This window comes from Medicago truncatula, chromosome 3 (genome assembly GCF_003473485.1).
Source record: "Medicago truncatula cultivar Jemalong A17 chromosome 3, MtrunA17r5.0-ANR, whole genome shotgun sequence".
In the NCBI taxonomy this organism is placed as follows: domain Eukaryota; kingdom Viridiplantae; phylum Streptophyta; class Magnoliopsida; order Fabales; family Fabaceae; genus Medicago; species Medicago truncatula.
Genome location: NC_053044.1, coordinates 35,897,074 through 35,923,242, shown reverse-complemented (window position 1 = coordinate 35,923,242; position 26,169 = coordinate 35,897,074). Strand labels below are relative to the sequence as shown.

Here is a 26,169-nt window from a genome sequence, read left to right as displayed (position 1 = left end):
GGGTTCGAACTCCGACCTCTACATATAACAACGTATGTCCCTGCCAACTGAGTTATATTTACGGGGACATTATAATTAATTATATTCTTATAAAAAATCTATAATTATATGGATCTCCTTCAAGTATAAATTCATCCTCTACACTTAGAGTGTTCAAATACCTTTCACATGCATTCTACCAAGAATTCCTACAGGATAATAAAAGCAAAAGTTAAATGTTTATCAATCTTTTCTTCTTCTTCTTCTTCTTTTTCTTTTTTCTTACAAAAGAGAGCCTAATTAACTCCAATGTTTATCAATGGTATATTATAATAACATACTCTTATGAAGCACGTATACGGACACCGGACACAACACGAACATTGACACTCCGACAACGCTAATAATTTAAGAAAATCACATAATTCAGTGCAATTATAAATATCGGTGTCATGTCGAATACCAAGACACGTCTAATCGGAGGAGTGTTCGTACTTCATAGTCAGGCTCCTATTCTTTTTAAATATTTATGTGCTTGAGACACTAAAATTTATGTAATTCAATTTTTTTAAAAATAATCTGCATTTTTCTTGCGATGAAAACCAAAACAATTTTTTGAAGTTCCCTTTCCACACATGGGGCCAAGGGCGGTTCTCTTTGGGGATTGGGAGGGGCCATGGTATCCCCTAAGATTGCTATAAATATTATAATAGCCTTAAATATACAACAAGGTTTTCTTGGTTGCAGTGGAAGGGGTACCAATCTGTAGATGAAATGGCATGGGTTTAATTCCTGCCACTACTAATTTTAATATTTTTTTTGTATTTTATTCAAAAATAATGTTCCTTTCAAGATCCGCCACTGGGTGGGTCAGTTGATTATTCACAAATACAATTAGGAATGGTTTGATATATATCATATAAACTTTTGGCACCCCTTTTAAAATAACTCAAGATCCGCCACTGCATGAGGCCTTTCAATTTTGAAAATTGCTTTTCTGACATAGAAAACTTCCTATTGACATAAGTAATTTACATAATTGCCCCCAGCGACAGTTAACAACCGTTAAACTAAGCGCCGACAGTTAACAACCGTTGGAACACAGCGGTAGTTATCTGTCGTTCACACCAGTTAACAGAACCAGTGCAGTCTGCACTGGTTTAGCCCAGGAGATTTGTCATGTTTTACCTATAATTTCAAACGGCAATTTCGGAGGAAATCAAACCGAAACAACAACATCCAGCAATCACAAACATCAACATTTCATAGGTTATCAATTATTCGGTAACATTACACAAAACCGATAATGCGTTAACGTTTCACAACTGTTTGAAATCCGTCAAATTTTCCACATTATGCAACATATTACACGTAATGTACATTAATTACTAATAAATGCGAAACTCAAATATATATAAATAGTTAAAGGTTAGTTACATATCACCCAAAAAATTGTTTATTACATTATATATCCCAAAAAATACGTCAGCGCGTATCGACCAAAAAACGGATTAACACCGACCAAAAAGTGTCATATTTCATCTAACAAAAGCAAAACATCTAAATGTTCCAGGACATCTTCAAATTCTTCGTTTCCTTTAACCGGAGTGTCATCAAACATAATTGGATTGTCTTCATTTGTTGGTTTTTTTGGTGGAACCGGTCTCTCTTTGTCCTCAATCTCCATGAATGCTCGGAAACGATCGTGCTGATCCAATAATTCATAATCCCATGTTTTTGCTTCATCGCTCCTATGATTTCTCCACTCCGTGGATGATGGAGGTATGGACAACCATCTTTCAACGAAAGAATGACAAAATGATTTTGGATTAAACCAAGGCAAATCAATCTGCTTTTCGGATTAACCGGAGGCGCACCTCTAAGTGGGAAAAAAAGTCTCGGAGACTCCAATATCAAGGGTAGTCATCTCCACCACCGGCCTATTGTAACAAGATGCAACGATGTGTCCCATATCCAGCAATGTCAACCATTTGTCGGGAGGTGCAAAGCTACTAAGATTTTTGGGAGGATGCAATCCATCCAAAATGTACTTGTAACGGTCCGCGCTCGCATATACCTCGATGTATTTGTTCATATGCTCTTTCAACTCTTTAATAAGTGCTCTCCGCACCATAACATGACTTTCTTCCGTCAAACCCACGCGTTCGGCAATAGCCTTAAACCCACAATCTCCGTCACCAATAACATCCACAATTCCCTCAATGTATGGTCTCATGAATTTTGGCATGTAATACATAGGATTCGATGGATCATAATTTCTTGAAACCAAGCTAGGCTTAGGAACCGGAGAAATGTCAATGCGAGCACCTTTTCTTTTTGGTTGTGAAGCTTTTTTTCGTGGTGAAGATTGACTTTTCGGATGTTGAGAATCAATAGTCTCCCACTTCGATGGGATCCTACGTGTAGTTTTGATTTTTTTGGGAGCTCCTTTGATTGGCACCTTTTTTGGAGGTGGTGACAACATTGTGGTCTCCGGAAACGCTAACAACCGCATACCCTCTTTGATTTCTAGTTTCATTTGGAACGGAACTCTTTCAAGATGTTCTTGGATACCACGCCACTCCTCCGCGAGCGAAAACAAATCTTCATTACTTTCTTCTTCACCCATATACAACTTATGCCAATGCGGGTGTATCTCATCCAATCGAATGGGCTTTTTGTGACGGATTTTCATAGCAATGAAGCATGCACAAGGTAGGCCATACGACGTCCTTTGAACACAACCGCAAGTTTTCTTCTCGATGCACAAGGTTTTCCTAGCACGCGCTTCTTCCACAAAAATAAAGTTCATGGCTTGTCTAGACATGTGACCCCCCCAACCCGGAGTACAAAGTGACATCTTTGTACCTATGTTCCAAGACCGTAACGCTCCTACCAAACGATGATTGTATCTCCCCAAATTGGTTTGCCAACATCTCATCTATTTTATGCCAACAAGTACCCAAATCACCTTTGGAGGTGGACAAATATTCCTTCACCTTTTTGAATTTGTGACGTTCATTGTAGACTTGCTTGATATTTGTGATGGACTCTTTCCTTTTCTTCTTCAAATTAGTCAAAATATTTTTTGGTTTCACCGAAGAATCGGTCAAGTCATGTACAATCTTCTTGTCGTCCTCCATTAATCTTCCGGTAAGAAGGTGCCCTGCTGCATACCGCACCATCTCATGGTTGTGAACGCCATTAAGAATAGTCAATTTCCAAGCATTGTTTTCCCTCACGACATATCCACGCACCTTGAACAAACACCCACATTTCCTTGATCCCGTTGCTTCATGCTTCACTTTTGTCTTCGGTAATTTGTATTCGCCGCTCCGTTCACAAACCAACTCTAACATACCATTTCTACCTTCACAAGATCTTCTAATGATAACCGTAAATTCAGTCCTATTTGCTTGTCGACGGACCCAACCGAGCAATTCATCTTTATCTTTTCATGTATCTCGTGTCGAAAAGAAATGACCCGTGTCCACTTCGTTGTCACGAAGTTTACACACATCGGAATTGACGCTTGAAGTCTCTACTTTAACAGAAGCTTCAACCTTCATGGGAGCTTCAACCTTAACGGAATCGACACCACTAGGTTTTCGATCACCCGAATCATCCGCATTCTCAACCGTATCTATAAATAAACAACATATTATTTGTAAAGAAAAAAAATTGTGAAAAAATAAAATAAAATTGGCAGTAGCACTGCCAAATGAAGTTTTGAAAAAATCTCTAAGTTACCAGCGACATTTAATAACCGCTCACACTCAGCGGTAGTTAACTGCCGCTACAGCTCGTGGCAGTACAAAAAAAAAAAAAACCAGAAAAATCAATCAAATGTAATGGATTTTAACGTTGAAATACTTGTTCTTTGATGCATATTGTGTGTAGAAACGTCCTAGCAATCGATCAACAATGAGTTGGAACCAAGATTTTTACACAATTTTTGAAATGGGATTTTTTTTGAGGTATGGTATCGAGATGATGTAAGGTCATGAGTGAATAGGAGGTAGGGCTTTTCTGATTTTGGGGGAAAAGGAATGGCAGTTAACTATCGTTGAGCCCCAGCGGCAGTTAACTGCCGGCAGTTCTATCAACAGTAGTTAACGTTAACTACCGCTGGAAACATTAACATATTTTACTTATGTCTATGTGAAGTTTTCTAAAAAGCAATTTTCTTCCATATTTAGCGAACCTTTCCTACCACAAAATGTCAAAATGACATCGAGCCGGCCTGTCGAGGAATCCATGCAAAGTTACTCAATTATAGGCACCACTTTTTGGCAGTAAAAACAAAATGCTAAAAACGACATTTCAACCAACCAGTCAATAATTGTTTCCTTTAGTTTATTATTATATTCATAACTAATAATATACACTTTTTTTTTATTCAATAATGCTACACATACAAATAGTAGCTACACAACTTTAATAATTTGATAAGACTAGCATGGTCTTTACTTTTACGTAAAAGTAATTCAAATTGGATATTGGTTCGATTAAGTAATAATTATAACCAACTCTATTCTTCATGTATACTAGTACTATTAAAGAGAAGGCACTAATTTTGTTCATTTTTGTGTTCTCTATATAGCTTACATGGCTTCTTACTACTTCCTCTTATTTGTTCTTGTTGCTGCTTCTGCAATATCTGAAGCAGATGCCAAAAAGAAGTTATCTAAAGACTTCTACTGCAGCAGCTGTCCGGAACTGTTGTCTATAGTGAACCAAGGAGTCATAAATGCCATTAAGAAAGAAACTCGAATAGGAGCTTCTTTACTTCGATTGCATTTCCATGACTGCTTTGTAAACGTGAGTATATACTATATATATATTAATTTAACTTGATTTTAATTCTCTTCTTCACTTAATTTAGTCCCATTTAACGCAATGATCATTAAGGGGTGTGATGCATCAATACTTTTGGATGATACAAGCAGTTTCATAGGAGAAAAAACAGCAGCTGCTAACAATAATTCAGCTAGAGGATTCAACGTGATTGATGACATCAAAGCCAATGTGGAAAAAGCATGCCCAGGGGTTGTGTCCTGTGCTGATATTCTTACCCTGGCTGCCCGGGACTCTGTTGTTCATGTGAGTTATGTTGTTTTGACATAAATTTGACATCAAAATTCAAAAACAATTTAGATGGTTAATCAAATTTAGTATATAGTTCATAAATATAACAAAAACTGTCACAACTCATTGATTCTCCATAAAACACAATAAACATGTCATTCACCATAACTTTTTAAGTGTTCAAATAAACATACATATTTAGTAACAATTTAAATTGTATTCAAATATACATAATTTTTAGATGTTCAAATATAATGACATTAATTAACCACGATTTATATTCAAATATACATCTGGAAATCGTTGTTAATTGTGTTAAGTGGATGGATAATGAATTGGAACACATTGTTATATTCATTAACCACATATGTGAACCATGTCAGCCATCTAGATTATTGTGGAATTTTGATGTAAATTGGTGTTTCAAAATATAAATTCTATCATGTAACATCATATTCCAATAGAACAATGATACCGTACTATCCTCTTCATTAGAGTGATTTAATTGATCTATAAAGGGTTATATGGTTGTTGGAATTTACAGCTAGGAGGCCCTTCATGGAATGTAGGCTTGGGAAGAAGGGATTCAATCACAGCTAGTAGATCTGATGCCAATAACTCAATTCCTGCACCATTTCTCAATCTAAGCGCTCTCAAAACAAATTTTGCTAACCAAGGACTCTCAGCTAAGGACTTGGTGGCTCTTTCAGGTACCACAGTATCCCTATATATTAATGCTTTATCATGATTCATGACCACAACTTTATTCAAAAATTCTCAGTAAGAAGAATTTGGCATTCAATTAAGGCGCCTTCAATTAATGTCCAATATTAGTACTGTTTCAACTCAATTGAGTGTATCTTGAATAACAGGTGCACATACAATTGGCCTAGCTAGATGTGTACAATTTCGAGCACACATCTACAATGACTCCAACGTTGACTCCTTATTTAGAAAGTCTCTACAAAACAAATGCCCCAGAAGTGGAAATGACAATGTGCTTGAACCCCTCGACCATCAAACACCGACTCATTTCGATAACCTATACTTCAAGAATTTACTAGCTAAAAAGGCTCTTCTCCATTCAGACCAGGAGCTATTCAATGGAAGCTCTACCGATAATCTGGTAAGGAAATATGCTACTGATAATGCTAAATTTTTTAAAGCCTTTGCCAAGGGTATGGTCAAAATGAGTAGCATCAAGCCCCTCACAGGAAGCAATGGACAGATCAGAACCAATTGCAGAAAAATCAACTGAAAATTAGTAATATGTATCTATAATAATACATATATGTATGAGTGTGTAATTATCCATCTACATTTTCAAAATCATGCCTAATGATACTGTTTCATTTTTCGTTAGGCAAATAAAATGTAAACATGGTAAGATATTCATTTATAGCAAGTTTTGTATTGTAAGCTTATACTAAAAAATTCTCAAACTACAAATTTATCTCATGTGAAACAAGATAGTGTACAACCTAATTAGGAAATTGGGAATTTTGAAGAGTACTGTACTATATATCAACAATTAATTGACTACATTAATGTATTAGTCTCAATTAAGTACTGAAATTTGAATATTATATCAATCACTCATCAACAGATTCAACCTCTTCTTCCTCGAGTTCGAATTCATCAATCTCCTTATAGTATGCCTTCTGTTTCTCAATGAAATCTTGAAACTCAACTTGTTCATTAGGCACACCACGCTGCTTCTGAAAAAACAAATTCAAACAAATTATAGCAACATATCCATTAAATTTGGGGAAATTAAGATCATGCGGTAGTTGTTATTATAAGAAAAACGGTATTAAACAGAATATACCTTTTTGCATCGAACAGTTAATGGAGTGCGAAGTGCTAGTTCCTTCTTTGGATTCTAAAAAAAAAAAAAATAAAGCAAATTCAATGAAATAATTAAGTACTATAATTTAGAATTGGGGAAAATGATTAAGATGAGGAGGTTATACCTTTGTGGAAGGAAGTGATAATGGCTTAACAACAACATCAAGAAGGGGATTCAATTTCAAACGGGTTTTCCTAAGAATTAATAATTAAGAAGAGAAGATGAGAAATTAAGGTAATTAATTACTATTAAGATTAAGATTAGATGTAAATGGAATGTTACCGAAGGATGGAGGTGTTGTTGTTTGGTTGAACGGTGGAAGATGAAGATGAAAAATGGGTTGAAGAATTATTAGTGAGATCTGAAAGTGGGTTTCGTTTTCCATTCTTCATTTTCTTCTTTTTCTTTTTGTTCTGATGAAATTTGTGATAACAATCTCACTCACACTTGCCATCATGCCTTATATTTGTTTTATAGTAGCGTAGCGTTTTTTGTTGGCGGGAAATTTTAGTTAATTAATTTGTTGCCAACGAACTTGCTATGAGTGTGATGATGAATTGAGTTTGTTAGTCGTGATGTATGTATGTGATGACTGATGATATGTACAGTGCAATACCAAATGTATAGCCACGTGGGGAGTATTTGAGTTGATGAACTTGTGATGTGATTCCACGGTATATTCATTTACCAAATGGTTCGATGAATTTCAACTTAATTTCATTGTTTAAAATAACATAGAATATTAGCATGTACTATAAAAGTCTTTTAAAATTAAAACTGCGAAAGTACCAAGAAAACCATTAGCTTACCAAAAACCAGTTTCATGTAGTTGGGTAATCTAATCTTTAATAGATATGGTTCAGATTCAATCTTAGTATTCTAAATTATAAAATGAAAAACTAAATATACATTTTTTTCTAAATTGTTCAATCAAGATTGAATGTTCCAAGTTAACATGATTATCCTATTAACGGTAGGGAATTCCATTCCATTAACACCATATAGTTAGAATTCCAAAAAGTTAATCATAACATAAACTTTAAAATAATACTATTAGAGGAATCCTGAAATCTAATGTCATCCAAATGTTTAGTTTAGCGCAACAATGCAACATATTCACATATTATTGTAGTGTTTTTTTTTTTTTTTAAGGAGCTAGAATATATTGTAGTGTTGTTGGCCATGGTCATATGTTAATATATTTATAAGAGAAATGATATTTGAACATCTATTTGATAATAACTTTCTCTCTCATACTCATATCATTTTTTACTTTATCTCTCTATTTTTATGGCTCTATTTATAAGTGGGAGCAACCGTCATCTTACACCTTGATTTAGTAAGATTGAGAGACTCAACCCAAATTATAAGACATACCTAACATCATTCATGAACCACCACACCACTCTCGACATTTTTTTTTTTTTTTGTCAAGTAGTTTAGTGGCTAGAAAAATTCATCTTAAAGATGAATAAGTGGGGAGTTCGAGGTTCGAACCCCGACCCCTGCATATATTATGCATTATCCCTTACCAGATGAGCTAAGCTCATGGGGACTCTTGACATTTCGCTTTAATACTTGACATATTAATTAAATTATCAGTTATGAAATATATTTACATTCTGGCAGTTCACTCTTATCACTCCTTGGTCATGAATATAATAATAAAATAAATTTGATTATGAAAAATATAAATAAATCTTAACAAATAGGAGCATCACCCTAATGATATATAATTACTCAAAAGTTCAATTGATCTATAATTAAGATTTTATAATCCAATTTATTTCTGTCAAATATAGGTTCTAAATGATTTTATTATTCCAATCCCACTGCTTTTTAAAGTGTCTTTGTGATCACATTTGTTGCAGTAAGGATGTGCGGTGCACTGAATGAATTATGATGATACTTATGAAAAAGGACAACCCTGTAGTTCTTATATATTATATTATGACGATCTCAAAAGAGTTTTGATTTCCAAAATGAAACTATCATTTCTTTTGAGTCCTGGCAAAACATTTTACCATACTTTTTAGACACACACACACCTCTAGTTTAATTAAATCCGTTGGCTACACTATATGTACTTTCCACATGAGAGTAAAGCAAAACAATAGAATGACCAAAGTAGACACACACTCACGTAGAGAACAAAAACCAGAGTAAGTAGGCCTCTAGTTTAAATTTTCCCGTGTTCCAATTTCCAAACTTCGATTAAAGACACTAACCCCGCTAAACCTAGGGGCCAATTCAAGTACCAATAAGTCACAATTTTCAACTTCAACTATCTATAAATATTCCCCCTCACAACTTAGCAAATAACAATTCCTCAAAAAAGAAGAAATTAAGAGAATCACAAAAACACAACATCAACATGGAAGCAATTCAATCATGGGTTTCAAAGAACAAACTCGCCAGTATTGGTAAGTTACACACAATATATTGTATATGAACTTGTAACAAAATGGTGTTAATTACATTTGAATGCAGGGACACTATGGGCATCTGGAATTGGAGCATCACTTGTAGCTTATTCACGAGTTAAATCTCCAATGAAGCCAAGTCTAAGACTTATCCATGCTAGGTAAAATTTTCACTACAATCTTCGATAATAATTTTTATTTTGTTTTCCATTTCAAGTGCTTGTATCGAATAAAGTGTAACGAATGTTTTGGTTTGAAGGATGCATGCACAGGCGCTAACTCTAGCAGTGTTGTCGGGTGCGGCTGCTTATCACTATTATGAGAATCGTGATGATGTTCATCAAATTACAGTGGTTGATAGTTCTGCTCCAAATGTCACTGAGCTAGTTGAATGGGAGATCCATAGTCCTTTTTAAGATTATACAAGAAGAATTTAATTCCTATCTATGATTAATTTATCAATGTTATATCATTATGTTGTTTCGATCATTGTGTTTTTTATGTATGATATATGAGTATGATCAGACTCTAGAACTCTGGGGTGATATATGGTTGTTAGGTGTGCATTAGTGCATACGTTTGTTGTGCGGAAAGACTTTCTAAGTTCCTAACACGTACATACAAGTTCTCTGTTAGTTTCAGTTTTTATCATCTTTGAACTAGAACTTAAAAGAAGTTTAAGTTTCAGTTTCAGTTTGAAATTTCTTATAAAAAATAAAATACAAAGGGAAAAAAATAGTGAATCAGGTGCAACATTTGGACTATCTATTTTATAATCAAATATTTCACGTTTATTTCATTTGGTTTGAGCTGATGGAAAAGGAGCTAGAGGTTATTGGTTTAAACCCGGACAAATGAGAAAAAATTAATCTATACTAATTATTAACATTTGTCATTAAAAGAAAAAGATAAATGCTAACAAGTGTCCTAGGGATACTATTGATAGTAAGTTTTTATAGATACTTATGAGTCTAAAAAGACTTAATCGCGTAACTGATCTATTGGGCTGCTAAGACTTGAAAATATGCACGGTGATTGCTCTATAAGCCCTTGTGAATGCTTGACCTATGAAATAAGCTAACCAAGAGTTATGTTTTGATCCAAAAAACAACGATTAGATGATAACTCCTAATAAATTTTGTGCTACCGAAAGTTACGATTCGATAAATCTAAGTGGCTTTTGAGTCTAGGACCTATGGATCAATTACCAAGATGCATAAGCCTAGACCCGAAAGATAGTAGCAATGCAATTTGACAAGAAATCAAATATTTGAGGATTAGTTGTATATATAGCCGCTTTAGCTAATTTATAGGCAACAATATTGGTTTGTCTCCTAGAGAATTCATCTTACGAGTTTGAACATAAACTTAAAAAATGGAGAAAATAATCTCTAATTTTACATAGGTTGCTGAAACAATCGACCACTAATTTGGACATTAATGATAAAATCAAAAGGAGACAAATTTGGACATAGGTTGGTGAAACAATCGACCACTAATTTTGCATCAAGATCATATATAATATTGTTAAGACCCAATTGGCCAATCCATTAGATAAAGTGCTAACTATATATATAATTATTTCCTTAATTCTTGTAAAATAACCTTCAAGCTCACATAATTTAGGACAGAGTAGTAGTTGACGCTAGGTTCAATCCTTCTTGCTGTTGTATTACGTACCAAATAACAACAAGTGAACATGATTGACCAATTAATCATATTCATACCATCAAAATGCTATTGCAGCTTGGGCCATCAACTATCCAGGCTGGCCTTAAATACACGATCACTGTTTATATTAAATTAATCTTGATATATTAATAATTTAATAGTGGTTACGGCTTTCCAAGAACTATAGGAAGGATATGATAAATACAAAAGTGGTTACAACTTACAATACAAGGATGGGGAATTTGCTATGCTCATTTTTTATAATGTATGGTTGGAAAGTCGTCTTCTTTCCTAACTGCTTGATTCTTTTTGTTAAGTATTTCACTAACAACTACTCTAAAGAGATACCCTACCAAACCACTTCCTAATTTACCAATCTCATTCTCAAATTCACTTTCCTCTACTATTTTATTTCCTATAATAAAAAACAATCAGTACACTTGAGCTCCCGCATACGTAGAGTTCGAGAAGAAGTCCCACCATTTTTTGTTTATTGTATGCAGTCTTATCCTGATTTTTATGTAAGAGGTTGTTTCTATGACTTAAACTAATGACATTTCAGTCACTTGACAACAACTTTACTCGTTCCGACAAGATTACCACTCTAAAGATTCAAGAAAAAGATAATGATTGAACATCTACATATTGTTATGTGGTTACATCCAGCCTTCTATTCTCTTTTAATTATATGAAATATATGTTCAAGCTATTAATAAAGGATAATGTCATAATTAATTTTTACTAAATTAATTGGGCATGAGCCTGGAATCATTTCTAATAGGGTCAAAATGAACATATATTATGTAATATAAAGGTAGATGACAACTATTTATATACCTTTTGTCAACACCAAAAAAACTATTTATATATACCAAGTTCAGAAAAATTATATACATACTATCTCCTTCATTTCCCTCTTCATTGTTGTGTAATAAGAAAGCATAGGAGAGAAATTCTAAGAAGCAAAAATGGATTGTTGTGTGTGCACAACTATGCCATTAATATTAAGGCCTCCAAGGAATACAATATGTGGGGCATGTTATGAAGGAGTTAGGAGCATAATCAACATGATGAATGGTCTTGAAACTGAGAAAGCAAAAACAATCACTACTCCGAATGATTCTCCTGTTTCGCGGCGAAATTCGAGTAAGGCAAGCTCTAATTCTTTTCATAATTTTATGGTTGATTTGAAAATAAGTTTATAAGCCAAAAGAGGCAATGAATAATATTATTTTTCCTCTGCAGACACTTGATGATTGTGTAAGATGGTGTTCTGAGCAAATAGACCAATTTAATCAACAAAAACAAGATTTGGCTTATCTCAGAGGTTTTGCTGCTGCCTTCAAAGAACAAATTCACACAGATATATTGATAAGTCCAGGCAATCATGGTCCACCTATACCTGCACATAAATCCGTTTTGGTGAGTTCTTATTGTTTTTCCCACTACATATTTTCCATTAAAAATTACAATCATTCTTTTGCCCTGTTTGGATAAGCAGCATAGGTAAGTGCTTATAGTATAAATGCTTATATATAAGTGTTTATGCATGAGGTATAAATCAATTATAGGGTTAATTAAGTAAATGATCCCTATAAATATTTAGAATTTCATTTTGATTCCCTTATAAAATAAAATCGCACATTTTAGTCCCTGTAAAATTTTCAATCAATTTTTTTAGTCCCTATAAAAAAAATTCATCAGCATTATTAATTATAAATCGCACCATGTTAAGTAGATCGATACACTCAAATAAATAAATACAAACAAGTCTTTAGTTTGTTTGATTTAAGGAAACTTTCAAGCATACCCTATTTTAAGAAATATGTTACTATTCTTTTATTTCTTGGGCATTTGAAATTCAGATGTATATCAAATGAACACATATGTTATTATAATGTAGGCTGCAAGATCAGAAATTTTCAAGAATATGCTAGAGATTGATGAATGTAAAGCTGCACCAACTTGTAACACAATAACTATACCTGACCTAAACCATGAAGAACTAGAATCTCTCCTAGAGTTTCTCTACAGTGGTACATTACCTTTGGAAAAATTGGAGAAACATGTGTATGCCTTGTCACAAGCAGCTGATAAGTATATTATCCCACATTTGCTGAAATACTGTGAAAGATACTTGTTCAGCTCACTTAGTACTTCTAATGCATTTGAGACACTAGAAATTGCTGATACTTGTTCAAACCAAGATTTGAAGGAGACAACCTTTAATTTCTTAGTTAAAAATATTGGGCTTATGGTTACTTCTCCTAAATTTGAAGCTTTTGTGCATAGGAGTCCACATTTAACTGTGCAATTAGTTTCAAGAGCATTTGTGAATGGTTCCAAATTATCAATTTCTCTATAAGTGGAAGAGGCACAGTTGTTTTTATTTTTAATTTCATTTTTTTTTTATTATGTATCTATTGAAATGATATTTTGTGAAGCAGAATAATATAATTCATTCATTGTTCTCACCAAAGCTATTCGTTTAATGTTGGTCTCTGGTTAATTTGTAAACATGTTATCTCCCATTTACTTTTCTTTTTTCTTGTTCTCTTAATTCTCAAATGTCATTTTTTATAATGGAATAATCAATAAAAAGACTTGAAATGATACAAATGATTTTAATTCGGCCTGTTCATTCATAAATCATAACACATTAATTTCAAACATGGTTAAGGACTTTCTTTATTCCATGTTTATTTTAATGTTTTATGTTGAGTTGTTTTGTGGCTGCTTCCGTGAATAAGTTGAGAATTTGAGTTTGAACACCCCTACTTATATATTGCAATGTGTTATTAAATGAGTTAAATTTACGAGAAAGACGTTGATTTAATTACTTATTTTTACAACCATTTAGATATTGATTTGAAAACATTGTTTAACCACCAATCGCTAATGTTCATGACTTATCTAACAATTTATCTTTAAATTGGTTGTTAAATAAGACAATATATCACAGTTTTTTGTAGTTGTTTTATTTTCTTCAAAATTATATTAAAGCCTATTTTTTCCATAGATATTGCTCAAGTGAATTTTGACTCTGTGTAATGTATAAAACTCCTTTTCACCTTTCTTTATTCACAAGATTAAATAAAAAAGGAGAATGTTAATCATTGCCCTTGAGGCATTGGATAAAGGGATAAAAATAGAAATATAGCATTGAAAAATTGTGAAAAGTCATAAATTTAACTTTTTAAAAGTCAAAATGTTGTTGAAACCAATGCAAACATGTTACTTTTGGTTTCCTTAACCATTGCCTGAGGGCAATAGTTAGCAAGACCCAATAAAAAAATGTAATTAGTTCTCTTTGATAGAAATAGATATTCTTTCCATCATCTTTCATAATTAATTCTCAAGCTGATATCGTTAGATTTGACGCTTTCATCCGCGTTTAAATCCAAAATCTTGCGGTGTGTGTAAGTTTGAGTGGTTTATCACTTTATCAAATCCCGTAAATCATCATCCGTGTAAATTTAAGTGGTTTGTCACTTCAACAAATCCCGTGAATTAATTATTACTTCAAAAAAAAAATCCCGTGAATTAATTTTATTTTCCTTCTAAATTGGAGAGATTTAGAGATGAAGAATATTTGTTAATAATTTGGACATTTTCTTACGCAATTTATAATTTAAACTTAAATATTTAAAAAAATATATTTGACTAAACAGCAAATACTATGATGATGGTGAAAATAAAATTGTATACTTACTCTCTATTAAAATTTCTGTCCAAGGTCCAAAAAAATACAAAAGATTTCAAATTCATTCTCTCTCTTTCCCTCCTTTTGATTAAAACTTCTCTTATCCCCTATCATTCTGTTGAACATATCATACATAAGATACTCTGATACGACCCAATTTAAATAGGGATCACACTCCAGAATTTGAGGAGAGAGAAACTAGAAATAATATCGAGTAGGGATCACACTCCAAAATTTAGAGAGAGAAACTAGAAATAAAATTCATTTTACCAAAAAAAAAAAATCATTATATTTTTTATTGATTCTCGTAATAAGGCATACAATGTTTATATAGACTTGTTTGTGCAAACTCAAAATAAGATAAGTGCACCATAACATACTTAATATTATCCCCAGACAATATACCTTCTAGATCCTTATAGGTTAAGGTGAGTCATAATAACTTCTAAAACAGGGCTCCCGCAAATGAGCGGTGAGATTGATCCCCTTAAATTAGTCGATTCTTAGATCGGATACCGAATTTAAAAAAAAAAAAAAAAAAACTTCTAAATCTAGCTGAGTCACCACATTAATGTTCCTTATTCTAACTATCCTATCACATACCCACTCTATTTGGATCAACTAACTAGTGTTAGACCGATTTGTATGTACTTAAATAATAATGACAATATCTTTCATCTTTTGTTTGGGCACAAATGAGTGTGTGATTCATGATGGTAGACCAAGTCGTCTCTATTTTCTTTAAAATAAAATAAAAAAACAGCAAAGACTTTTAAACAATTTATGTTGTTGGAGATTAATGGATAAACAACTGCTTTCAACATTGAATGCACTAACAACTTATCTTTAGAAATATCCACGTTGTAAACACAAAAACATATTTGAAGAGCAAAACGACTAAAAAAAAAAAACATATTTAGTGACCAACATGACTAATTAAAGAGACCATTAGAGATGTGTTTTCAATTTGGATGCATTATTACACAAGCAAGACCAAATGACTGTTTTTACTTAGGAGGGAGAACAGAACAATGTTGTATCAACCACCGTTACAATCAAGAAGAATCCTGCTGGCTATTCCCAGTTCCTCCTTTGAAATCTGAATTCACCATATTCCCAACTTGGAGAAATCCTTACTTTTAGTATTACCATCAATGTCTTCTCACTCACAACGATGGATATACAAAGTGTTCATCAATTTTAGAGGCGAGGACACTCGTAAAAATTTTGTTTCTCATCTCGATGCTGCTCTCTCAAACTTGGGAGTTAACACTTTTCTTGATGATGAGAACTTACTAAGGGATACTGAACTCAGAGAAAAACTACTGAGCGCAATAAGAGGATCTCACTCATATCTCTATTGTTATTTACGAGCTTGAAGAAATCATGAAGCCATGTTGTTTTTCCAGTGTTTTACGATGTTGATCCATCAGACGGGTGCTTTTGGAAATGCGTGCTAAAAAATTATACCAAGGGACGGCGGTTATGGATGCTTTGTCAAGGTGGAGGAATGTGCTCAACCAAGCTGCAAACTTGTCTGGTTGGGATGCTAACAATTTCAGGTAAATAAATCAATCCTTTCTGCTTCATTTATCATAAAGAATTGATTTGCTACTCATAAGCTAGTTTAGAAAGTTTATATTTAATTTAATTATTTATAGTATGATTGCCTATAAACATGTTTCAAGAGTTGGTTTGGATTTGGACAAATATCTCATAAATAAAACACTTGTAGAAAAACATACAAGGTTCCTCTCATATTTTCCCTAAGAATTATGATTCTTTGATTGATCAAGAGATCTCTCTCCTTAATTTTTTTCCCCTCCATATTAAATTCCAATTCCAATCCCTTTTGAACTTAAAAAACAGTTGGTTAAGCTTCTAATCTTTCATAATTTATGCTCATTCTGTCTGTTTTATAATGACTATTGAAGGAGTGAAGCTGATCTGGTGAAGAAAATTGTTAAGGAAGTTTTGACAAAACTAGACAGCACACACTTATCTATTACTGAATTTCCAGTTGGTTTAGAATCACGCGTCGAAGAATTGATTGAGTTTATTGATGATCAATCAAATAAAGTTTGCATGATAGGGATTTGGGGAATGGGGGGATCAGGTAAAACAACCACAGCAAAAGCCATCTATAATCAAATCAATCGCAAATTTGCAGATAGAAGCTTCATTGAAAACATTAGAGAAATCTGTGAAAAGGATAATACAGGGATTATTCGTTTGCAAGAACAACTACTTTCAGATGTCTTAAAGATAAAGGTGAAGAAGATACATAGTATTACATCGGGGACTACTATGATCGAGAAAAGACTTCGAGGGAAAACAGTCCTGGTTATACTGGATGATGTGAGTAAGTTTGAGCAAATAAAAGCCCTATGTGGAAATCGTAAATGGTTTGGTACGGGAAGTGTATTAATTGTTACAACCAGAGATGTACACCTACTTAAATTGCTTAAAGTTGCACATGTTTGTACAATGAAGGAGATGGATGAAGATGAGTCCCTTGAACTTTTCAGTTGGCATGCTTTTAGAGAACCAAGTCCAACAAAATACTTTACTGAACTCTCTAGAAATGTTGTTGCTTACTGTGGAGGATTGCCACTTGCTCTTGAAATCCTTGGATCTTACTTATATGGAAGGACAAAAAGAGAATGGACAAGTGTATTGTCAAAACTAGAGAGAATTCCTAATGACCAAGTACAAGAGAAACTAAGAATAAGCTATGACGGTTTAAAGGATGATATGGAAAAGGATATATTTCTTGACATATGTTTTTTCTTTATCGGCAAGGACAGGGCCTATGTTACCAAGATACTAAATGGGCGTGGACTTTATGCTGACATTGGAATAACGGTTCTCGTAGAACGAAGCCTTGTAAAAATTGAAAAGAATAACAAACTTGGAATGCATGATCTGCTAAGAGACATGGGAAGAGAAATTGTCCGTCAGAGTTCAGTGAAAAATCCAGGGAAACGTAGTCGATTATGGTTTCATGAGGACGTGCATGATGTTTTGACAAAAAATATGGTAAGATCTTCCTCTGTATAACTAATTGCATATTCATAATCATTATAAGTGTGCTTTGTTTGTACTGCCACAACTTTATGTATCACTTTCTAAGCAAGGAAATTCAAAAGGTTTCCTTTTCCCCTTACTTTTTATGTATTTTTGTTCTTCAAATGCAGGTAACAAAAACTGTGGAGGGATTGGCGTTTAAGTTGCAAAGAACCGACAGAGTTTGCTTCAGTACTAATTCTTTCAAGGAAATGAAGAAACTAAGACTTTTACAACTTGATTGTGTTAACCTCATTGGAGACTATGATTGTTTTTCCAATCAACTGAGATGGGTCAAATGGCAAGGATTTACTTTCAACAATATACCGGATGACTTTTATCAGGGAAATCTTGTTGCTATGGACTTAAAACACAGCAATATTAGACAAGTTTGGATTGAAACAACGGTATAATGATAACATTTTCTTGTGAAACTAAAAAGTTGATGCCAGTAGTAATTGTTGCCACAATTTTACTTTTCCATTTTTTCTTTAACTTTTATTTTAAACAATTATCTTCTTGCAGTTGATGGAGAAGCTTAAATTTCTTAATCTCAGTCATTCTAAGTTCTTGAAAAACAGCCCCGACTTTTCAAAATTATGAAGGATTGTCCAAACTTGTCTGATATACACCAGTCCATTGGAAATCTCAATAGTCTTCTTCTGATAAATTTGAAGGACTGTACAAGTCTTAACAGTCTCCCAAAGAAGATATATCAATTGAAATCTTTGAAAACTCTCATCCTTTCTGGTTGTTCAAAGATTGAAAACTTGGAAGAAATAGTGCAAATGGAATCGTTGACAACACTGATTGCAAAAGATACAGGTGTAAAAGAGGTGCCCTGTTCAATAGTAAGATCGAAAAGCATCGCATATATATCTCTATGTGGATATGAAGGATTATCACATGAAGTATTTCCCTCTCTCATTTGGTCTTAGATGTCACCAACAATGAATTCTCTACCTCGCGTTTCCACATTTGGAAACATGGCTTTTTCTCTAACTTCCATCAATGTACATAATGTGGGGTTTCTATCACCTGTGATCAAGAGCCTTTCACAACTCAGAACTGTTTGGGTACAATGCCGCTCAAAGATTCAACTAACTCAAGAATTACGAAGAATTCTTGGTGGTCAATATGATGCGAACTTTACCAAGTTGGAAACGTCACATGCATCACAATTCTCAAATCATTCTTTGAGGTCGCTTTTGATTAGAATGGGAAGTTGCCACATAGTTATTGATACTCTTGGCAAGAGCATATCACAGGTTTCTTCTATATCCTCTTGACTTCTCCGCCTTTATTTTATAAATATGTTAAATCATAATTCCCACACGGAGCATTTACACATCAACGTTTTACTTCTCAATAATTTTACTTTGCACTTGAAATACCGAAACCCAAATCAGCTTGATATGGCAATAAATGGGTGATGATTGAGCTGGAGTAACTATGGAAAACAGGCAAATTGTCTTGAGTTGTGCTAGCAGAAAATGTAGCATATGGTTGCATGGTAGAACAGGTAGAAAATGAATGACGCAGGACAAAGGATGCTCTGCAGCTACAATTGAGGATGCCCCCTTTTTGAGTCTTAAATTACAGAACCCTTATATGAAATTTAATGATATAACTTGTTGATTGACATAAAATCATGAGGGAAAAAGATTCTTATTTATTAGGTCAAATTTGATTTGTACAGTTTTTATTCCTTTGTTATTTCCTTAAGTATATGCAACTATTTCAGTTTTACTTTCATGGTTATATAATTAACAAGCATATGCAACTTGAAAAGCACAATCATGTTATTAACAAAGCATATGCTTATGATACAGGAACCTACAACCAACAATTATAGTGATTTGTTCCTTCCGGGTGGAAATTATCCTTCTTGGTTAGCCTATACAGGTGAAGGACCTTCAGCACAATTTCAAGTTCCTGAGGATATTGATTGTCACATGAAGGGAATAATCCTATGTACTGTTTATTCATCAACATCTGAAAACATGGGAGTTGAATGTCTTACTAGCATCTTGATCATTAATTATACAAAGTGCACCATCCAGATATACAAGCGAGACACGATAATTTCCTTTAATGATGAAGATTGGAAGAATGTGGCATCAAATCTCGGACCTGGCAACGAAGTGGAGATCTTTGTAGCTTTTGAGCATGGATTGATTGTTAAGGAGACCGCTGTTTATCTGGTATATGGCCAGTCAATTACAATGGAAATTGAACAGTCAATTACTATTGAAGTTGAATCATCAACTAGCATGGAATTGGAACCATTAGCCGAAGTGAACATGCAATCGTCACCTAACGTGAAAGTAGAAGCATCGCTTGATGTTGAAATGGATCTGTCACATGATGTGAAAGTGTAGTCATCACCTATCATACAAATGGAGCCATCACCAAAGTCCAATAAAAGGATGTGTACAATCCTTGCAAAAAGAATTAGGGCATGTTTGTGCTTGAACCAACATGGAGATAAAGATTTGAACAATTTTTGATTTGACAAGGTTTTGTCATATAAACATATTTGAAGTCCATTTCAGTTTGTGACTTTTCTAAGGTATTATATATGCATGTGCTTTGATGCAAACTTAATGTAGCTCATCGATTTTCACTTTTCCTATATGTGCAAATTATGTTAGGCATTTGAACTTCATTTCTTACTCCTGCACAAACATAAGCAATCTGTCATATGGATTGAATTATATTTACACTTATAGATTCAAATGTGTGCATGCAGACTCATAAAGACACAGATGTAAATCATATCATAGTACTATTGTTAGACTATACCAGTATATTTGTATTTGGATCTATTATTTCTTGTGGCTTCTAGTATTCTCAACTTTCCACAAGGACAAATCAGCATCAGGTACCTACCTCTATTCACATGTGTGCTCATAAATCATTACAACAAAACAATGTCCTACATACATATACCCTGCTCCTACCTTGTCTCTTGTCTTCCCCATTAAAGCATATGTATAATTTGCTCTGAAATCTCCTGAAGTATTTTCTTTTGTAAGCAACAAAAAAAAGATTAAAAGAAGAATAAGAGAGGTACTATAACGCACCCTAATCGTCACCTATTTCCTTCTCCAAAATCATCCATCTGAATTGTTTTTCTTTCTCTTTTAGAAAAATAAGTGACTTTCACATATCTTTCGGTTTTCTTTTGTTTGTTTTGGTGATTTCATCGTCTAGCACGACTTTGTTTATTTTCATTTCTCGTCGTGTTTTTGATTTCCTGTCTCAGTACGGTGTTTATTTGATTCGGGTTGAAAGATTAGTTTTGATAAGTGCATATTCAATCAATTACATCTACGTCGTCAATGTTGTAGATCCGGAAACATGAGTATTTTAGTGGCTTAAATATAGTCATATTTGTATTCTGCCTTTTTGTTTTTAGCGGCTTTGAATTTGTATTGTATCGATGTACTCTATCGATCTGAATAAGTGAATTTCGTTTATTTGTCCAAAAAAATATTATGATTTATTTTTGCAAAACTCATTTTCCTATCTAGCATAAACATCTCAACAAATAATCCATATCCACTTTGATTTTATGTCTAAATATTTTATTTGTTTGCTTTTATTACTTTCTAATTTATTTTAACCTAATTTCTTTCGTTAAATTACTATATTTTCATTAAACAACTTATTATATAGCCGCTAGTTCATTCCTTCCATTTCCAAGATTCCAATTCCAATGGCTTCTCTTGCTTTCTTCAGAAAACCCTCTTTCCATTTCATATCTCGTGCAACTTCTTCCATCATTTCCATCAACAACAATGCATCTTCCTTTGTTTCTCTCCAGAGATCCATGGCCACTTTCACACCGACGTAATAATATTAAAACCCTTACTTCATTTCTTGTTACCTACGTTACTTGTCATGGATGCAGTTATATAACTTGCCCGCATGCAATCATCATGCACATTAAGAAATTAGGTTTATTTTATCTATGTTTTATTATATAGCATAATAAGCATTGACACTTTAAAGTTTAAACTGAATGCATGTTTAGTGTTTGACACATGGTTTTAAATTGCGGTCGCGGATCCGGTCATTGCGGCTACTGTCATGCGCATTGCTGTTGTTGCGGTGTGAAATAAATTTTCACAAACTATATAAAGTAACATCACTATGCTACTACACTATTTATCCACCACTTAGAGTCTTAGTTTGGTCCGTAAATACTGATCGGGAAATGCTTGAAATACACACTTGAGAGACGGTTAAATGTATGTTTTTTCATTATAGCTAAAGCATAGCATAATGGAATTGGCTTTTCGAAATTTTAATTTTCGGTGACAAGATTTGGAACATGGGCCGAAATCATCTGATGTGGTTCCTGATGTGCTAACAATGCAGCTGTACACGTGGTTGAAGATCACACTGCAATTTAAAACCATGGTTCAACACATGTGACTACATTCGATCAATTTTATTTTATCAAATTATTACTAGTGCCAATGTGTTTGTATCGTTTTCAGTATTTTGAGTCGGTGCATAGGGTATGGGAATATGCTATTATTAAGTGACAAAATTGTTTCCTTTCTATTGTTGTTTTCGTTTGCAGAAAGCCCCGCACTATTGGTCATGTGGATCATGGAAAAACCACACTAACTGCTGCAACTACAAAGGTTTTGGCATTAAATTTGTGACTCGGTTTAGGTTTTTTTGCTGCACAATACTTATTATACAAGTGAATTGATCGATTTTGTGGAACAGGTACTAGCTGCTGAAGGTAATGCCAAGGCCATTGCTTTTGATGAAATCGACAAGGCTCCTGAGGAAAAGGAGAGAGGAATTACTATTTCTAGGGTAAGACTTAGTTCATTTTCTCTATTTTTTTTAAATTCATACTCAAATCATGCATTTTGTAAAATTTCCTGATTGTTCTTGCAGTCTCATGTTGAGCTTCCAATTGTGAGCGGTTCGGGTCTGTATGCCTTGCAAGGGACTAATGAAGAACTAGGAGAGAAAGCTATCTTGAAACTAATGGATGCTGATCCCGTTCGACAGCTTTATAGACCTTTTGTAATGCCAATAGAAGATATTTTCTATATTCAGGTAAGTAGAAATATCATACAGTGAACAAAATTATTTTCTCTGTTCTGTATTTACTCCTCCACATATGTTGTCAACTTCCTGATGTTCCTTCCACTATCTTCGGTTTATGGGAAGGGGCGTGGAACTGTTGCCACTGGTCATGTTGAACAAGGTACTATCAAAGTTGGTGAAGAGGTTGAAATACTAGGACTGACACAGGTAAACAGAAAATTAAAAGTCTTATAGTTTTTTGCTTTATGGTTTATGTTTTTGTATTTATCAGTCTTTTGTATGCAGGGTGAACCTTTGAAGACTACTGTAACTGGTGTGGAAATGTTTAAGAAACTTGTGGATAGAGGAGAAGTGAGTAAAATCATATAGCATTTACTACTATCCTCTACTTTTTTTTCCTCGCAATTTGGACTAGTGGATAATTGAATATTATGTGTCCATTTTTAGGCTGGTTGTAAAGTAGGACTTCTTCTACCAGGTCTTAAGCATGGTGATGTGCAGAGGGGGATGGTGAGTGAAACAGATTCTGATTCAAAATGCAATTTACCATTTCATTTTATGAAAATGAACCAATTTTTCCTTCTCCGTTTTTAAAACCTTCTTTTGATGAAAATTATAGGTTATCGCCAAGCATGGTACATTGAAAACATATAAGAAGTTTGAAGCACAAATTGTTTATGTCCTCTCTAAATTTTACCTGAGGACTGCAGACATTACCGAAAAGGTACAATTACCTGATGATGTCAAGATGGTTATGCCTGGTGATAATGTGACTGCAACTTTTGAGCTGACGTTACCTTATCCTCTTGATCATGGTAAGCATTATCTATGATGGATCACAGAATATAGTTTTTTCATATCATCTTTTGCTTATTTAGAATAAGATCTACATTATCTCATTTATCAATCAGATTAAAATTGATGTCGTATAAGAAAGTTGGAACTGTCTTTGCATTGTGTTTGTTTTCTTAGTTATTATTATTTTGACGTCATATGTCCAACATTTTTTGTGTGTGACCACAATCCACAATATAATCTTACAACAATCATTTAATTATTAACAGGACAAATATTTTCTTTGAGAGAAGGAGACCGGACAGTTGCTGCAGGAGTTGTCTCCAAAGTCCTTTCCTAGAATGTTGATTTGGAGTCCACAAAGTTTCTGTCCAGTAATTTGTAATTAAGTCGCAAATAGGGATTGAGACCAGCATGCAGAGAGGAATCTATGATTCAAATATTTTTGACACTTGATGTGTTGGTTCTATTTGAATATGTTTGTTTTATCTGGGCGAGAATTCTCTTAAGTTCAGTTAATAATCCCAAATTTTCAAACTCTCAACATTCTTTATAAAGTTAATTTGGATGGACTAATTTAACTTTTAAAAAAAAAATCCCAACTTTTTCTTCTCATGTGTGTTGTTCGAATAATTTCATTTTATTTAGAGAAGAACAGAATAATTTCATTTGTTGCCTCGATTATAGCATAAGCAAAAAATGTCAAATTGATAGTATAATTGATTTAAAATTTATCAATGTTTCTTTCATTCGTTCATCTTAGATGTTTTTTTCTTATATGTTAACAAAAATTGTTGAAACTATTTTAAATGTCAAATAAACATTTATAAATTTTGACTCAGTTATCGCAATATTTGTATTATTCTTTGTATTCAATCAATACTTTTTTTTTTCTCTCTTTATACTTTAAAATTATTTCTTTTTAAAGGAAGTGTTACTTTATTATAATTTTTTATTAAAATAATAATTATTTTATTATTGTTGTTGTTATTATATTATTCCCAAGGATGATAATGGATGTTCATGGGTATAGATAGTAGTTAGTTCCCTATTTTTGAACTCATTGAGTTGGTCTGGTAGTGTTGATTTAAGACTTTATGTTGTGTGTTCCATTTAACACCCCGTTTTTCCAACATAAAAATTTCATAAAAATAATCAGAGTAATTCACATAAACGGAATGTCACACTTCTTTTCTTAAAATCATAAACTGAATAAATAACTATTTATCCTTCAAAAATCAACAACATAATATTTTATACTTCGCAGCGGAATTTATTCATCATCTAAAAACAATCTTTGGCACGAAGGTCTCATCATAATTATCTCATAAAAATCCAATCTAAAACATAGTCATTAAACTTCATAAAGCAATACGTAAGGAATAGAAAAGCATGCAACAAAGTTCACATCCCGTTACGTATCAGAGCACCTAAGACACACGTGAGAAGGAAACCACTCACGACAGCAACTAACAGCAACTTATTCTCGATCACCTGCAAGTTACCCATACGAAGAGCAACATTTCCAAGCAGAAGGGATGAGACATCATCAATTCATCATATAATAATTCCTCATTAAACACTTCATTAAAATGAAACAACTTAACAACTTGACTCGACAATGCAACTTCGACTTGACTATGCAACTTATCTTCTTAATCATGCATGTGGTACCAATCCAGGGCATCAAGCCCTAAACTTATTTGAGCATTAATATACTCCCAGAGCATCAAGCCCTCAACTTAATTGAGCAAAGGCTCCAGGACATCAAGCCCCCAACTTTAATGAGTATGTGATGAGTCATTTATTGACTATTTTTATATGCTTTTTAGTTTAGTTTTATTTAGATTTTATTTTATTATATATTAGTATTATTTTCTTTTTAGGATAGTTTACTACAAATTGCATTTTATTTTATTTCAGGAATGAATATTGGATGGATTGAGTCTTGGAGCAAAAGAAAGGGACTTGGAGCCGATTGGATGCAAAAATATGAAGATTGAGAGACAAAAATATGTCTCCCCACAGTCATAAGCTTGGCACGGCCCGTGCTAGCCTTGGCACGGCCGTGCCACCCTCCAGAGTGCCTTTTGCTGCTTTTTGCTTAGATTTTAAGCTACTCTATTTTTAGCCCAAATGTAATTGCTTAGATTTTAAGTCAAGTGTATGCTATAAATAGAGTAGCCACCCATCACAAATATTCATCTTTACTTGGAATACAATAAGTGACAATTGCTTTTCTAATTAAAAGTTCTTTTCTTTTCCTTTATTTTCTTGTCATTTACCTTTATGTTTTCTCTCTTCTCCCTCATGTCTACGATGAACATGAGTGAGTAAACTTCTCCTTGTCTTGGGATTGTTGGATAAGTCTAAATGACATAATTCTAATCAAGCCAAGCTCTAAGCCTTAATCTTATGTAACCCTAATTTCTTATCTAAATTCACCGCTTTAACATGGATCAACCATTATCAAACTGTGGAAACGAAAGTCGAGGGTTTGATAATTGTTTATCCAT

At 33.5% G+C, this 26,169-nt stretch overlaps 7 protein-coding genes across 8 annotated transcripts; 6 read left to right on the top strand and 1 right to left on the bottom strand.

Moving 5' to 3' along the window:
• The first annotated feature begins 4,446 nt into the window (after nt 1-4,446).
• Nucleotides 4,447-6,486, top strand: LOC11415900 (peroxidase P7). The gene is made up of 4 exons (XM_003600980.3): nt 4,447-4,800; nt 4,891-5,082; nt 5,612-5,777; nt 5,940-6,486. Exons 1-4 carry the CDS (start codon nt 4,588-4,590, stop codon nt 6,323-6,325), a joined length of 957 nt encoding a protein of 318 aa, XP_003601028.1. The 5' UTR covers nt 4,447-4,587; the 3' UTR covers nt 6,326-6,486.
• On the bottom strand, nt 6,459-7,536 carry LOC11415869 (uncharacterized). The gene is made up of 4 exons (XM_003600979.3): nt 7,199-7,536; nt 7,041-7,110; nt 6,896-6,949; nt 6,459-6,785 (listed from the first exon to the last, which is right to left on the bottom strand). The coding sequence occupies exons 1-4, from the start codon at nt 7,306-7,308 to the stop codon at nt 6,660-6,662; spliced, it is 360 nt and encodes a 119-aa protein (XP_003601027.1). The 5' UTR covers nt 7,309-7,536; the 3' UTR covers nt 6,459-6,659.
• Nucleotides 7,537-9,030: 1,494 nt separating this feature from the next.
• On the top strand, nt 9,031-9,980 carry LOC11418005 (uncharacterized). The gene is made up of 3 exons (XM_003600978.4): nt 9,031-9,339; nt 9,407-9,500; nt 9,599-9,980. The coding sequence occupies exons 1-3, from the start codon at nt 9,291-9,293 to the stop codon at nt 9,753-9,755; spliced, it is 300 nt and encodes a 99-aa protein (XP_003601026.1). The 5' UTR covers nt 9,031-9,290; the 3' UTR covers nt 9,756-9,980.
• Nucleotides 9,981-11,763: 1,783 nt separating this feature from the next.
• Nucleotides 11,764-13,527, top strand: LOC11415868 (BTB/POZ domain-containing protein At3g56230). Of its 2 annotated transcripts, none has more exons than XM_003600976.4 (3): nt 11,764-12,161; nt 12,256-12,432; nt 12,914-13,527. In XM_003600976.4, exons 1-3 carry the CDS (start codon nt 11,979-11,981, stop codon nt 13,373-13,375), a joined length of 822 nt encoding a protein of 273 aa, XP_003601024.1. In that variant the 5' UTR covers nt 11,764-11,978; the 3' UTR covers nt 13,376-13,527. The 2 variants fall into 2 exon arrangements, with proteins under 2 accessions (XP_003601024.1, XP_003601025.1); XM_003600977.4 differs by having other exon boundaries at nt 11,765-12,156.
• Nucleotides 13,528-15,589: 2,062 nt separating this feature from the next.
• On the top strand, nt 15,590-19,742 carry LOC11406779 (disease resistance protein RUN1). The gene is made up of 5 exons (XM_024777927.2): nt 15,590-16,275; nt 16,648-17,752; nt 17,911-18,186; nt 18,305-19,047; nt 19,612-19,742. Exons 1-4 carry the CDS (start codon nt 16,163-16,165, stop codon nt 18,380-18,382), a joined length of 1,572 nt encoding a protein of 523 aa, XP_024633695.1. The 5' UTR covers nt 15,590-16,162; the 3' UTR covers nt 18,383-19,047; nt 19,612-19,742.
• Nucleotides 19,061-20,581, top strand: LOC112419872 (uncharacterized). Its single transcript, XM_024777929.2, has one exon. It carries the CDS (start codon nt 19,579-19,581, stop codon nt 20,158-20,160), a length of 582 nt encoding a protein of 193 aa, XP_024633697.1. The 5' UTR covers nt 19,061-19,578; the 3' UTR covers nt 20,161-20,581.
• LOC11408334 (elongation factor Tu, mitochondrial) lies at nt 20,179-24,220 on the top strand. The gene is made up of 10 exons (XM_039832070.1): nt 20,179-20,238; nt 20,578-20,663; nt 22,374-22,437; nt 22,526-22,618; nt 22,703-22,867; nt 22,982-23,065; nt 23,144-23,209; nt 23,306-23,368; nt 23,478-23,673; nt 23,923-24,220. Exons 1-10 carry the CDS (start codon nt 20,179-20,181, stop codon nt 23,991-23,993), a joined length of 948 nt encoding a protein of 315 aa, XP_039688004.1. The 3' UTR covers nt 23,994-24,220.
• The last annotated feature ends 1,949 nt before the right edge of the window (nt 24,221-26,169 follow it).